Consider the following 16,819-nt stretch of genomic DNA (forward strand, 5'->3'; position numbering starts at 1 on the left):
ATCTGGATCTTAAAACAGTCTTCCTAAAAATAGTGTTTACAGCAGGGCCACATACCCAGAGCATTCTAAACCAATTTCATTCTCTTTGATGAACTTGTCAGTCTACTGACAACCATACAGCTCCTGTGATAGGATATCTTTCTACGTCAGAATATTCAGTAATATTCAGATTTTTCTGAAATTCAGACATATTCATTCTGAATTGAATGATAATATGTGTAGTCATAAAACAGAATCAAATTGTTGGGTATGTTGTTGATATCCTCAATTTCACAGAACAGACACCAAGAATGAATATTTTTTTCCATGAGCTTTTCATTAAGAATTTAAGAGAATGTCTATGGAGATTCTCAGTCATCCACGTCATGGTTGTCCTGAAGGTGCTTTTTCAAGAGGCAACTGGACTTTCTGTTTTTTCTTTGAAAACGTTTCACTTCTCATCCAAGAAGCAGAGCTGAAGAAACTTCTTGGATGAGAAGCGAAACGTCTTCGAAGAAAAACCAGAAAGTTCAGCTGCATCTTGGAAAAGCACCTTTTGAATATACAAGAACTTCATTTTCTATAAGGGGGGGGGGTAACTTTTGTAACTTCTTTCTAATCAATTATTATTTAATTAATTTCATTATTCTGATAGTGATGATACAATGTTTTTTAAAATTAATTAATGAATAAATTTAATGAATGGTTAGTTTCAGTAGCATAGTACTTTTAGATTAACTAAAAGTTAAGCTTAGTCTTGCTGATACAGATTTTCTACTTAATTATTTATTATTCCTACAAAAATAGTAGAAACTTGGGACTATTGAATTTGGCTGTGGATAAGTAACAAAAATAAAGATTTCCGTCTTTAAGACACAGTATTCTCTTATGTAAGAAAAGTAGTCTAAACTAAAGAAAGTTTTCTAAACAAATGAAAAACTAGACCTGCCATTTTAAAGTTGAAAATATAATTGAATTGGGCATAGCTAAATATGTAAGTTTAAATGGAACATGTTTAATCATCTTAACTTTGTCCTAATTAAGCTTTCTTTAAAATTTAGAAAAGTTGAACAGTGTGCCCATCACTCTCCAAGAATAGCAGTAGCACTTAGACTTATATATGCTCCATACTGCCCTCTCTAAGCGGTTTACAGAGTCAGCCTCTTGCCCCCAACAATCTGGGTCCTCATTTAGAATAGATCCTAATGTTATTGGCACAAAAAATACTGATTTCAGAATTTTTGAGTAATAGTTCTATTTCTTGGAATTTCAGATGATAAACATATATAATTATAGCATCTGTAAATAAAGTATCTGAACATGTAATTAGTAACAGATAATGCTAAGTAATACATAATTAAAACAACTTCACCAATCAACTGTCATTAACTTTGTCAGACTTATTGATTCTTTGATAACTATGTTGGGGAAAAAAGGATTGCTCTGAACATGGAGCTAAGACTGACTACTAAGACTAGACCACATTAGCTTTTAAATAACACTCTGGCTACCAGTATATTTATAAACATGATATAAATGTTTTGAGATAACATTTAAAATAGCAAACTCATGTGCCTTCAGTTGCCACTAATTCTACTTCATTTGTTATGGACCGTCATTCCTGTCTCTTTCTTCCACAGAAGTACAGGTGACCCGAGAAAAAGTGTTTCAGTTATAATATATTTATTGCTTTCAACTTTTTAATACTTCACTATGTCAATTATACTGTTGTCATTGATTTCTTTTTCTTGGACACTGTTTTATAACTCAGCTACTATTGTTTTATAACTGAGTTTATTAAATTGAAGGTTGAACAAAAATGGTTTTAATACATATAATAAGTAAAATAAAATCTCCTTCAAATTGAGGAAGGTTTCTAGTGATTTCATGGCCCTTTCTGATATAGGTAGCCTTTGGGTTACAATGGCAATTGGGAATGGAATTGCTATTGCAAAGTGATGCAGTCATAAAGTGTGACATCATGTAACCACATTGCTTAGCAATGAAAAATACAGTACTTACGGTTGCCCTTATAACCTCAAAATGCGGCATCATTCAGTAGGAAATGGTGGAACTTCCAAGTAAGGAGCGTAGGATTACCATGAGGGAAGCCCAGTGCAGCCTGTGCACAAATTGGGGAAGATCAAGCCAGGGGAGAACATGGTGCAATGGAAGTGCAAGAAGACTGTATGGTAAAAAATGTGGTGCCATATGAATTCAGGAAGGCTTATTGGAGGGTGTGGCACAAGCATTAGAACAGGAAAGCCAAGGGACTCAACAGCATGACTTGTGACCTTCCCTGAAGCTTCCCCAGTGACTTTGCTTGTGCAAAGCTGGCAAGGATAATTGTAACTGGAAATCATAACTGGAAATCATGTGACTGTGGCTCCCTGCAACTTCATAATCGTGAGTCAGGCACAACTTGTTTCACTTGAAGGTGGAGTTGTCCCATAGCTGTGCCCAAAACTATACTGTTTCTTCTTGGTCAGGTGTTGACTGGTTTCTCCATTGATGGATTGGCAGAAACTTTTGTGGTTTGATTGAAATTGCCTATAGTACGCAATTTCAGCTTTTTATCTGTTGATCTTCTTGGCGCTAGCTGTTATTTGCTTCTTTATTATTTCTACTGCTTCATTGATTTTCCTTGTTTCTAGGTAGTATTTTATGATCCGTTATTCTTTGGTCTTCTTTTATCTGTCCAAACTTGCTTTCCTCTGCCAACTTTCTTTTCCAATCTAACATTCCATTTTAGTGGTCAGTGTTTGGTTTTTTCCTTTAGTTGATTTTTCATCCAAGGTATTCACTTATAACTGCAGCTGTGCTGTACATTAACTGATTTGTTTGTTTTTTACAGTGAGCTGGTGCTTATATTTGATATTAGAGATAGCGCTTCACTTACAACCACTTGTTCAGCAACAGTTCAACATTATGATGGCACTGAATGGACTTAGTTGCAGTCTCCCTGAAGTCACATGATCAAATTTTGGGGGCTTGGCGGCCTGCCCACAGTTATGATTGTAAGGGTGTGTGTGTGCAACTTCCTACCATCTATCTCCCCCGCCATCTATGCAGAAGCTGGGTCCTAAAGTGAGAGACAGCAAAAAGCTTTCCAAAGAAATTTGCAAGAACTTTTTGTTGTTAGTATGCTCCTTTTTGGCCCCAGCTGAGTGGCCTTCACCCACCCACTAAGGTACTTTGTGCTCTGTTAATAACCCACACAGTCACTTAACAGCTGCACCTAAGAAAGCCAGGATGCAATCATAAAGTTAATAGAGATTCAACTTACGACTGCAGTGACTTATGACCATAATTCCAGGGTCAGTTGTGATAGTAAGTCAAGATCTACCTGTATAAAATTGGCATCTTTTAATACTTGTGCTAGCTGTTTCTTTGAAACCAGCTTCAATGCAGGCAACTTTATTCTATTGTTTTTGTGCTGCTCTGAATACTCAGTTATTCTTTCCATTTTCTCTTCTTTTTATTTGCTTTGATTGTTTCTCAGGATAAGGCAAAGGACAGGGTGTCTGGTTTGGGAATAAAATAATCCAATAGCTATGTTGGCTTCCAAGTCCCCTGGTTTGCCTCTTCAGTTTGAGCTACTTCTGGAAAGATTTTGATTTCTTTGCCCTTGGTAGATCTTTGTAGTTTTCCCCCCGTTTCTACTTCTGTGAATGCTTTATTTCATTTTATAAAGTGACTTTGATCTGCTATTTCAAGCTATTTAGCTCTCATCAGCTAGCCGTACCCTTACTGGGATTCGAACCTGGGCTAGCTTCCTCCCATAATTGGGGCATACTAGGACTTTAAATATATATATTTTGGATTCCCAGTAAGGTTATGGCTAGCTGATGAGAGCTAAATAGCTTGAAATAGATCTATACTAGTCTCCCTTTATTTATTTATCAGCACAATAAAACACAAATATAACAAAGGCAACAGTAAAAATATTGGGTTTCTGTCATGATGGACTCTTGTGACGAGCCGATGGACAAAGAATGGAAGCAGTTAGCTTCCTCCCATAATTGGGGCATACCAGGAGTTGTGACTTTAAATATATACCTTCTTCCCTGGCTTCAGCTGATAAGGAGGAGACCTGTGGCTTAATGGCTAAGACGTTTGCCTAAGATGCAATACAGCACAGGTTCGAATCCCAGTAAGGGTATGGCTAGCTGATGAGAGCTAAATAGCTTGAAATAGATCTATACTAGTCTCCCTTTATTTATTTATCAGCACAAATAAAACACAAATATAACAAAGGCAACAGTAAAAATATTGGGTTTCTGTCATGATGAACTCTTGTGACGAGCCGATTGACAGAGAATGGAAACAGTTAGCTTCCTCCCATAATTGGGGCATACCAGGGGTTGTGACTTTAAATAAATAAATAATATAAATATAAATATAAATGTGTGTGTGTTTTTTTATTTGTGCTGATAAATAAATAAAGGGAGAATAGTATAGATCTATTTCAAGCTATTTAGCTCTCATCAGCTAGCCATACCCTTACTGGGATTCGAACCTGTATATATATGTGTGTGTGTGTGTGTGTGTGTGTGTGTATACATACATACATACATACAATAGATAGGTAGGTGTTTCTGCTGGCACAGCACTTTGTTAATTTAATTCTCATCAATCAGTTAAAGAGCTTTCCAAAAGGAAAAAAAAAGTTTTTGCATTCTGCAAACCTGCCCCAAACAGCCCGTTTTTCACAAAAACGGGCCCATTTTTTTACAAAAAGGCATGAATAGCCTTGGGGGAGGCTTGCAGAGTGCTCCTGAGGGAGCCCAAAATGAACAAAAACTGGCCCATTTTTTCACAAAAATGGGCCCGTTTTTTGTCAAAAAAATTGCGTGCATAGCCTTATGGAGTCTTAGAGAGTGCTGTTGGGGGCTGGGAGGGGCAAAAAACAGCCCGTTTTTTGCTCATTTCTGCCCTCCCCAACCCCCAGGAGCTCTCTGAAAGCTTCCATAAGGGTATGCACACACATTTTGGTGAAGGGGCGGGGCTTCAGGAGGCAAAAGATGCTGTATTCGGTGTACAAGATGCACTCAGATTTTTAGCCTCTTTTTTGAGGAAAAAAGGTGAGTCTTATACTCCGAAAAATGCGGTATCCTCTTTTCACTGGACTTTATCTGTAATAACATATTATTATTTCTTGTTTTATTTTCTTGTATTATTATTGTTGTTGTTTTAATCATTGCACAGTGAGCCAGATGTTCAGACTGGATTTGGCATTTTTGTCTACCTATCGAGTCCTTACCAAGGACCTGGGATAGGCAAATTTGAATGTTTGACAGTGTTACTGATATCGTTGCAGGATGGAAGCAGTTCCAAGTAAAGCCACCTTCTGCAATTGACTGATGGTAAATTTGTCCAATGATGGTGTTCAAGTGGTGCTCCAGTTGTTTTAGGACTGCAGCCAAGGCGCCTATTACTATTGGTACTACCCTTGCTTGCCCTTGCCATAGAAATGTGAACATTTACTAAAAGGCCATTTTAATAACCTAATATGAGATTAATGTTTTTATATCTGTTTAGCTTAGTTTGTCTCAACATTTTAAAAATGAGTCTCAAAATAATAAACTAATATCAATAATATTTTGTATACAAAATGATGTGTGCACTAATGTTTAGATAACATTGTTTAGAAAGGAAATACGTTTTAACTGCTTTACTTAAAATATGCTCCTGACATCCATAAATAAAATTGCCAAATTTAAGTTAAACAATTTAAATAAATTTAACATTTATCATAATGGCAAGGTTGCTGATTTTAAATAATACCTGATATCTTTGTGGTAAATTGACTTGTTACAGGTGGTCCAAAGCCTTTGGCTGTACTAGCCCGGATAGTGAAAGAATAAGTAGTTCCAGGATGCAGTCCAAAAAACAAATAATGTGTTTCATTCCCGTGCTTTAGAACCCGTCCACTTTGGTTTGATAAATCTATTTCTGGGTCAAAGGAGCTGACAGCCTTGTATGTGATCTACAAAAAAATACCAATATCATCAGAAGTTGGACAAGGACTGCATAATTATTCAATATACCCTTTAGATGTCTGCAATGTCAGACACCTTCTGATAAGTTATTTTACTCTTAAGAACTTCATGTCTGAAATACATAGAACACAGATTTAGCCAAAGTATTGTGAGGTGTTTTTTTTGTAGCCTCAGGGCTTAGAGATACCAAGTTTATAATTTTAAAGGCTATAATTCAGATTTAAGCTAATATTTTGAACTTGTCTGCTTTCCCCCCACCCCCTAATTTTCTTCTGGTTTGGAGGAAAATTAGTAACTGAGAGAAGGATTGAATGGTGGGATCTATAGTACTCTTTGAGTATGGTTGTTTTCTTAGAATTTTATTACCAAAGTGGGTAACATCATCAGTGCACATTTCAAGAAAACAATCACATTCAGAGAGCACCAAGGACCTTACAAATGAATATCTGTTTGTTAGGTATACACAGAAACACAAACTGACCAAAAATATGTTTGAGGATGGTAATGATGCTGTGAAACACTTTGATGACAATTGCACTTCACACTTTTCTTAATTAACAATATGCTGGCCACTCAACAATCAACTAAAGGCAAAATTTTAATCTACTTGAATACTTAAAAGAGAGACCGGGACAGAGAAAGGAGACCCGAGAACTACCAAAATTCTATCACCTAGTAGTCCATATCCATGTAACTCACTGAGAGAGAAGCTCTCAAAAGATCTTCAAATAACTGAATTGGATAGGTGGATTCATTTCTGGTACAGTAAAACGACACTACTGCGCTTTCTGATTTCTCCTGCATTTCTAATCATGCCATTCAGTCTAAGCCCATACTATTATTAAGGAATTACCAGAAAATTCTGATGCTATGTATGTAAGTTAAACAAACAAAAAAACCGAGGAACAACAATCTAATGACAAGTTAACATTCCAACCATGGCTTGTAGAACACACATAATACTTGCAAATACTACTCTTAAAATAACCATGTTTTGTTTGAAAGTTGTAACAAGATACATGCTTTGTTCAACGCTCAAACAAAAACAATTAGAACAAACTTTTTTTTTCAAGATTATAAGGGTTGACTGATAGTACAGTACTGAGTTCTGACAGCTCACAACACTTCGTTTCAGCTACAAACTGCTTCTCTGCAGGCAATTCTTGCATAATTTTTTCCTTATTATATTTCATATGTAGTTTCTCATTCTGTTTTGAAAGATTATGAATTTAGACAATCTAGATTAGTCTGGTTTTTCCCCTAGAAGACACCTTGAAATAATTTTCATGCAGTATCTTAGATTACTCCTGAAGAAATATTTCAAAAAACACAAATAAATCATAATACAATACATTTCTAACATATTCAATCCATGTTTACAACATTTATAATGGGAAGCAGTTTAGTCTGGACCTGTAAAAAATCCCACCACTGCAAGTGGAAGCCATAGAGAGACCTTTCACAGAACTTTAGATAAGAAAAGCTGGTCTAGAAATAAAATAAATCACAGGAAGAATAACTTTTTCATTACCCACACAATTTTATTTTGCTAATCTACTCAATTTTAGAAATATATTTTTCTACAGTAAATTATTTCTCTTCTTTTATAATAAAACAGTGTTTCACAACTGGCTGGAAAACAATACTGACAGTTTCGTAAAGCTAGATTACATATTTTTTTGGTTTGGTTTTTCCGTAACATTTTAACATCTCTTTCTGAAAATGAAGTAAAAACATAAATGTCAAACTAATTTAGTCAAGTAAGAGTTTTGACAGTGATTATAGGTTGACAATAAAATATGCTTTGTCAGTATATTTACACAAGGTATCTTAGGGCAGAGGTGTCCTATAGTTCTTTTGTTAGATTAACAAATAACATGATTTTGTTGAATTTGCATTTTAATAAATGACAGGTTCTTCTTATTTTCTGTTACAACAATAAAATTGTAAAAATGCAATAGTGGGCATAAATTAATTTGGGGACAGAATGAGATGGGATGGAGAAAATCTGTGTGTGTATCAAAGTGACAAAGGGGTGTAATGAAAGTAGAGTTAAAGCACTCATAAACCTTCTGCAGTTATCAGAAAAAATATTATAGAAGTATAAGCAGCACTAGGGAAGCAGTGGCTCAGTGGCTAAGACGCTGAGCTTGTTAATCAGAAAGGTCGGCAGTTTGAATCCCTAGTGCTGCGTAATGGAGTGAGCTCCTGTTACTTGTCCCAGCTTCTGTCAACCTAGCAGTTTGAAAGTATGTAAAATGCAAGTAGAAAAATAGGGACCACTTTTAAAGACCACTTCCGTGTGCCTTTGGCGTTTAGTCATGCCGGCCATATGACCACAAAAACGTTTTTGGACAGAGCTAGCTCTTTGGCTTTGAAACGGAGATGAACACCGCCCCCTAAAATCAGGAACGACTAGCACATATGTGTGAGGGGAACCTTTACCTTTATAAGCAGCACTGATATCCTAAATACCAAAAATCACCACCTTAATGTTGAGATTAATATGTACTATATTATATTTTTCCTCTGAGATTTTCTAATTAAAATGCTAAAATAGCATGAGTGTAATTAAAAGCTGAATTGTGAATCAATAGGAACAATTATCAGATATATAAGAAAAATACTTTATGATATTGATTGAAATCAATCCTATAGTTAAATGTATAACATACTTCATATAAAGTAATCACTCCATATGTTTGTACTGGCTCCTTCCATTGAAGAAAAATCTTCTCCTCAAAAGTATTTCCCTGGATAGATTCAAGCGGAACAGCACTTGGAACTAATGAATAAAATAAAAACATCTTATTATGCTTAGCAAAGTGCACTGTAATTTAGGAACACTAAAGTTTCATTTAAGATTACAAAAATCATTTGGCAGAGTACTAATAAGATATATTCAAGTAGTTCTAAAATAACAATGGTTTTCAATGGCAAAATAACTTCTGAAGAGTTTTGTCCATTAAACAGTTTTAAGCAAACAGTTAAAATCATGTAGTTGACACACGCGCACACACACACTTTTCTAATGATATAATCACCATGTGTATGTGTGTACCGTATTTTCACGACCAAAAGCCGCACCAGATTAAAAGCCGCAGTATCAATTAACGTTAATTTTTCAAACTTTTTCCACATACAAAGCGCACCGGGTTATAAGCCGCACGTTTCCCGACACTTCTGGACATCTGTTGCAGTCGCGAGGAGGAGCGGAGAACAGCGCGAAGGTTCTTGGCGCTCCAGGAAGCCGCGAAAGCAGTTGGGAGAGGCGCACGGCTTGGTTTCTCCTCCCTGGACGTCACAGCAGCAGCCCCAAACTCATCGATCTCAGTGTTTTTCGCATCGGGGTGTGCTGCAAGAGCATGCCCCGATGCGAAAAACACAGAGTTCGGTGCGCTTGGGGCTGCTGCTGCTGCGACGTCCAGGGAGGAGAAACCAAGCCGTGCGCCTTCCCCAGCTGCTTTCGTGGCTTCCTGGAGCGCCAAGAACCTTCGCGCTGTTCTCTGCTCCTCACGACTGCAATAGATGTCCAGAAGCGGCTTTTGGGGCTAATGGGGATTGAATTTCCAGCTTGATAGCCCCTGCCGCTTCTGGACGTCTATTGCAGTTGTGAGGAGCCGAGGAGAGTGCGGAGAACAGCGCGAAGGTTCTTGGCGCTCCAGGAAGCCGCGGAAAGCAGCTGGGGGAGGCGCACGGCTTGGTTTCTCCTCCCTGGACGTCGCAGCAGCAGCCCCAAGCGCACTGAACTCTGTGTTTTTCGCATCGGGGCATGCTCTTGCAGCACACCCCGATGCGAAAAACACAGAGATCGGTGCGCTTGGGGCTGCTGCTGCGACGTCCAGGGAGGAGAAACCAAGCCGTGCGCCTCCCCCAGCTGCTTTCGCGGCTTCCTGGAGCGCCAAGAACCTTCGCGCTGTTCTCCGCACTCTCCTCGGCTCCTCACAACTGCAATAGACGTCCAGAAGCGGCAGGGGCTATCGAGCTGGAAATCCAATCCCCATTAGCCCCAAAAACCGCTTCTGGACATCTATTGCACTCGCGAGGAGCGGAGAAGAGCGTGAAGGTTCTTGGCGCTCCAGGAAGCCGCGAAACCAGCTGGGAGATCTTTTTCCACATATAAAGCGCACCGGATTATAAGCCGCACTGCCGGTTTTGGATCAAATTTTAGGATTTTCAGTGCGGCTTATAGTCGTGAAAATACGGTAATTTATATGCTACGGAGTGGAGTGGAGGCAAAGGGGGAACAGAAGGGAAGGGAACTTTTCCACTGCCAGCTTCCCACAAGGAAATTCAGTGGGAAAACCCACAGGAAGTCAGAAGTTGCTCCAATGTCCACATGGTCATTCTGTTTCTCTGTTTAGGTAAAGGAAATCTCTCTGAAATATTGACACCACAGTCATGGGTTGTCTAGTTCATATTAAATGCTAGAAATATTACATTTTAAAACTTACCATCTTCATCAGTTTGTACCACAATTTCCTGACTTTCTTTTCTTCCTTCAGGATTCATAAGAATAAGTTTGACACTGACATTAGTGTAGGGGGACAAATTAGTAATGGTGTGCTGAGGGTGTGAATTGTCAGTATCCCAGCTCACTTCTTCTCTAACTTGCTCCTGTCCACCAGTTTGGTAACGGTAATGGACTGTAAGGTTATATTTATGGCAACGGGTCACATTGTAGCCAAATGGCTCCCAGGTGATGGTGATTTGCCAGGATTTGATCTCTACAACTTCAAGTTTTCTTGGACCATGCACAGGATCTGAAAAGAAAAAGAAGACAAACATATTAATGTGAGAGTTTGAAGCTATGAAATGACTTTGCTTGGACTCTTTTATTAGTATGAAATTACTTAATTTAAATTTTCCAATCAGTACTCTATATAGGAACATACATATTGTTTGTATTTTCTGTTTCTCTAAACACTTAATTGAAATTTAATTTATTTATATGAATACAATAATAATACAGAATAAAAAGGGTTAAAAAGCAATTTTGGAAAAATGTTTACAATAACAATTTTACTGTAACAGAAATCAAGTAGAAAACATGTATTCATATAAAAGAAAATTCATGTAAATTTTTGCACAAAGTCAGAAAAAAGAATGAAATGAATACCCAAGCAAGATAAAGCAAGAATGTTAGAAATTTAGTATAAGATAAATATAAGATAAAATTAAATTAAATTAAAAACCTAGACAGATCCACCAATTCTTTTTAAACACTACCATATAAGATAGTTTGGCCTTCTACTTAACTTATTCTTGTTTAAAAGTCTTCCTAACCTTGTTAAAAATTATTCTACATATAGTATACAGCAACCTCCAAGTTGCCTCTTAGAAGGAATGACCCGGCTTGGCTCCCGCTTTGTCTCTCTTGCCTCATCTCTCCTGCCTCTTTGCTTCTCCGTTCGGTCGTTGGGCAGCAAATTGAAAGCAGGAGCCAAGCCGGGTCATTCCTTCGAAGAGGCAAGTTTCCCATCGAATGACTCGCTGCCCTAGACTCGGGGAGACCCACTGCAGCCCCTCTCATCTGGCCAGGATGCCAGCGAGAGTGTTGGGCTGAAGGAAGGAGGGACTCTCTCACTCTCTCTCTCTTTGAGAGAGAGAGAGAGAGAGAGAGAGAGACCCTCTCAAAAAGAGAGAGAGAGAGAGAGAGAGAGAGAGAGAGATAGAGAGTTAGTTAGTTAGTTAGTTAGTTGGTGGGCAGACTTAACACTTTGTTAAGTTTGTTTCTCTGTGTGTTGTGGATATATACATGTCTCCATGGATGCAATTGTGCAAGCATTTTTTTTCCTCTTTAAAAGAATTTTTGGATTTCACTAAACCTTTAAGACTGAAAGAGTTAGAGTTGAAATATAAAGAGATTGTCAATCGCCATACTGTTAGATTGATAGCAATTATGGACTATCTTGATTATAGCCTCTTTAGAAAGAATATGCTACTGTATGGTTGAGAAAAAGATCAAACTTCATTCCATGGAAACCCAACAAAGTTCATAGGGAAGGTTTCTTTCTACGATGGGCTTCTTGGGTCAACAGTGAATATCAGTTATCAAAATGTAGGTAGAAAATTAAGCAGACAATAGGCAATTACAAAAGGGAAGCCAACTTTCTGAATTCTGTTTCTTTGCACTTAAAGACTTATAAATAGACTAATGTTCTGAAAACCTGACCTAAATTACTATATATTTTAAATAGCTGTAAAGCTGTGCTGAAAAAGTTGTTCTCAAGGTATTGTGATAAATTCAATAAAAAGAAGGGAATTCTGAACTTAAGGAGAGAGTATTGGATAGTAAATGGACAAATAAAATTACCAATCAAAGAGAATATTTGCACCTCAGGGTTGAAATGAGATGTTCTCTCTTACTCTTTCTTCTTCCTCTCTTTTCTCTCTTTGTCTCTCTTCTCTTTCTCCTTCTTTTCCATTCTTCCCTCACTTTCTCTCTCCTTCTCCTTTCTCTCTCCTCTTTGTCTCTTTCTGTTTCTCTTATCCTCTTTCTCTTTGTCTGTCTTCTCTTTCTCTCTCCTTCTTTTCCATTCTTCTGTCACTTTCTTTCTCCTTCTCCCCTCTCTCCTCTTTGTCTCTTTCTGTCTCTCTCACTCTTTCTCTTTGTCTCTCTTTCTCTCTCCTTCTTTCCCACTCTTCTGTCACTTTCTCTCTCCTTCTGTCTCTTTCTGTCTCTCTTCCCTCTTTTTTCTTCCTCTCTTCCTCTCTCCCACTCTTTTATCACTTTCTCTCTACCGTCCAACATGTCCCCATACGTATCTTCGACTGATCATGTTTACCTTTTCTAAATAGGCGCAGTTCCCTTACTGGATCCCTCGCTCAAACACACACACACACACACACACACACTCACAAAACCATTTTTTTCCATTCCAATTCAGATCCTATAAATCAATTGCTCTGTGTAACATCTGTGAAAAAAAATCAGGTGCTCAGGCATGAAAATGTACCGCTCAAACACTATACTTTTCCGCACACACTGAAAAAAAATTAGAGGGAACATTGATGAGAACTCAATTCTGCCCACCTTTTGATTGTTTGTTACACAGGACAGATGAAGACAGATGAAAATGAGATCAGCACCTCCCATTTAACAATGATATTTCAAATTGCCTCTCTGTGTGATGGCTTTCAAGTGTTTTCCTATTCCACTGTGCATATAGGGGAAGGAGGTGATCATTGCATAAGCCAAATTCCTGGAGGAAAACATTTGAAACTTACCCTGAAATTCTAGATGCTACCAAATTTAGTCCATATAAAAATTTTCCCTACCATACTCAGATTCTATATGACAGAAAAGGAACAATCCTTCAACAACACAGGGATTATTCCTTAGTTTGCATACTCAGTTACTCATGAGGATTCTACAGTCAAAAGCTTATTTTGTTCATGCAAGAAAATGTTCTACACAAGAATCATTAGTTAAGACAGGTAGCTACAGAAATCAAATAAATACACAAAGGAAGATTTTTGGTTTTAACAACTGAAGGTAGAAAGCAAAAATAGATTTTCAAGCACAGTGTAACTAGGAAAATGAATTAGATGGCATCACATAAAAAGAGCAGCATCCTGTAATAAGAGGAATATGTTGGGCACACAATGTTCATTTCTGAAAGGTCTGATAGCATCTGATTCTACTCCAATTGCTTAAACTCCAACAGCCAAATGCCTGCCTAGCAATAAATCTATTAAGACTATATTAGACTATATCTATATTAAATCACTGTGCTTGCACATAACTGGAGCTGGACATATGCACATTTTACCTACAAAACAATGTTTTGCAGCAGGGTCTCCAGAGGCTTCCCAAAATATATTATTTAAAAGAAGAAATATGAATTATAAGAGATAGGCCTACACAGAATCACAAAGAAATGGTACAAACTGGTAGTACCTTTACAGACTAACAATTTTACAAAACGACAATATTTTGTGAGCTTCAGCTCTCTTCATCAGATGGCTAAACTCTTATACTGTGTTTCCCTGAAAATAAGACAGCATCTTGTTCTCTTTTGACCCACAAAATAAACACTTAGGCTTGTTTTCGGGGAGGTCTTATTATTTTTGAGGTGCAGGAGGTGGAAAGCATGGCTGCTGCTGCGTTGCAATATTTTGGGGGAGGGTTTATTTTAGCGCATTCGCTCAAAAGCCCGATTGGGCTTATTATCCGAAGAGGTCTAATTTTCAGGGAAACAGGGTAGATATAAATTGGGATGAGAAAGGGAAAGGGACAAGCACAAGATTCATCTTACATGTGAGACAGATTACAAATACTTCTACCCTGCCTTATCCCAATTTAAATTTTACTTAAATTGTTAATCTTAAATGGGGTTCCAGATTCTATTATTTTTGGCAATCACAGACTATTGTGACACTCCTCTTACAATGTATAAAAAAGCTAAAGAAACTAAAAGAAAAATAATGTCAAATCCATTTGGTGCAATACTGGCACAAAGATATATGACCCTTGTTGTCTGATTTCTATTTGTGTCAGGCATTAACAATGAGACCCACAAGTATAAAATTCAAATTAGCTACTTTATTGTTCTATGCCTATTCTACAGAAATCTCCCTAAACTTACAGCTTTCATCTGGAAAAGGTTAAATAAGGCTCAAAGCATTGATGGGATAGAGTCAAACCAAACCTTGTGTTAACATAATGAGTGTGGACTACTTTCCTCCTTGAGCCTTCCTCCTTACTGGGATGGTTCCTCTCCAACAATTTGTGCTGAAATATTTGTAGATGCATAAGGTTGGATTCGCATTTTAGTACGTTGGAGTATAACAGCCTCTCGTTGGACTGGATTGTTTACAGTATAATAGTTCGACATTCATTGGCATTCAATGTCTATGCAATATGACTTAAATTACAAATAGAGCTTGAACAAACAAGAGGAACTTTTACTTCAAGTATGATATTACAAGGTCACAACATAACAGGATACTACAGCCTAGAATTCCGAAACATAATATCTTATAAAAATGGGTTCACTGCTTAATGGAACAATATTTTGTTTATGGAACCAAGACATGCAAACATTTGCCATGCAGATTATTATATTAATAGCAATTGCCTCTATGAGAGATTTTCACTTAGGTAATGGAAAAAGTAAAGAAACAATAACCAATACAGAAATAAATTTTGCTATTATAATTCCAAATACATGAACAATTAAGGAAATCAAGAAATGAAGCTGTATTTTACATGAAGTTGCAAATTACATAAAAATTAGGACTAATACAAATGATATAATAGTAATGTAATGTAATGCAATATAGCAAATGAGATAGATGGAATCAAAATATAATTATAACATTGGATCATGAAATTAGTTTCAATGATTGAAAGAATAATTTTATTTCTGTAAAGTTTATATGTATAGCAGGGGTGTCAAACTCAAAGCCTAAGGCCCGGATTTGGTCCATGGGGTGCTTAGATCTGGTTCGTGGGGCCACCCTGGAAACAGGGAAGGACTGGCTCCCGGCGCCTCTGCCAGAAAAAACAGAGCTTGCAAGTGCCGCGTGTGGGTCTCCCGAACTTTGTTTTCGCTGGCAGAGGGTTGGAGGAAGCCGTTGCAGCCACAACAGAGCTCGGGAGCCTGTTTTGGCTGGCAGAGCACTCAGTCCACCACATGTGCCCTTACATGAGTGACATCAAGCTGGCCATGCCCCGCCCCCAAATCAAATACAACTCTGATGCAGTCCTCAATGAAATTGAGTTTGACAACCCTGACGTACAGGAATTCCTCTACATATAATCACAATTAACAGTAAACTGCCAGGTAACTTTTCAAACTTGTCATTCACTCTAATAGCCATAGGATAGTTAAATAAATTGATTATACAGTGAGGTCCTTTAAATGGTGCTACCAAGATTGTAAACATGATAGCTGATCTTTTTGTCTCTCAGGGCTTAATCCTGCAGTAGATTAATTTCTCTGTTCTACTTAATGCCATGGGCTGTCTCTCTATTCCCTCTGGAATAAGTAAAATGAAAAGAATGTGGAATGTATCTTAAGTGGGCTGTTTGAAACTGAGTGTTAACATCATTGTAATGCTTTTATAGATAAGCAAAATAGCGAAATCAATGAATCAGCCCATAAGAAAGAAAGAGTGATTTAGTTGTGTTATATTCTAAATCTCTCTCAAAAGCCGTTTCCTTGCTAGTTAATTGTATATTGTAATATTGTATGTTGTATTTGTATGCAATATACAATATTTTGTATATTACATATAAACCTTACATGATATATTTGTTTTCTCCTCACTTTGTGAAATTTTATAGACAGAAGGAGAGATTATAAAGCTAGGTCCTCCCCAATTTATAACAGTTTGATTGAAAGAGTCATGGAGCCCATCATATTAATCTATTATAAATTGGTCAGCATGGTGTGAATCACCATGCTATCCAGGACCACTGATTCACTTTAAGAGGGCAATATTGTTTCCGTAAGCACAAAATCTGTGGTGCTTAAAGCTTTCTCTGGTAACTTTTTGCTCTTTATCTGATGGCACCTGGAATATTTTTTTATGCTGCTCTCTTTCTGCCAATTTCATCTAGGTATCAAGCAGTGAAATCTGACAGCTGCAGCTCACAATTTTGGGTACCAGCTAATGTAGTTGTAGCCTCTGGCACTTGAGCATCTTATTTAATCAATGGTCCTCATTTCCTTGACAGTCAGTAACATGTGCTTGTTGTTTCTTTTCCAGAGAACAAAGAAAAAAACTGACTGATAGGATCAATTTCTATTGCAGGTTCAATTCACAGTTCATTTCTTTGGAACTTAATACTTTACCTCCTATTACAACTCCTATGCTTTTTGAAAAAC

The 16,819-nt window shown here is 37.4% G+C and overlaps 1 protein-coding gene across 1 annotated transcript in view; it reads right to left on the reverse strand.

Moving 5' to 3' along the window:
* Nucleotides 1–16,819, reverse strand: part of PTPRM (protein tyrosine phosphatase receptor type M) — a 495,619-nt gene that overhangs the window by 212,681 nt on the left and 266,119 nt on the right. The window contains 3 exon segments of the mRNA XM_032222734.1: nt 5,767–5,968; nt 8,657–8,766; nt 10,436–10,744. Coding sequence (XP_032078625.1) covers nt 5,767–5,968; nt 8,657–8,766; nt 10,436–10,744 — 621 coding nt within the window.

The sequence above is a fragment of the Thamnophis elegans genome, chromosome 8 (genome assembly GCF_009769535.1).
Source record: "Thamnophis elegans isolate rThaEle1 chromosome 8, rThaEle1.pri, whole genome shotgun sequence".
In the NCBI taxonomy this organism is placed as follows: domain Eukaryota; kingdom Metazoa; phylum Chordata; class Lepidosauria; order Squamata; family Colubridae; genus Thamnophis; species Thamnophis elegans.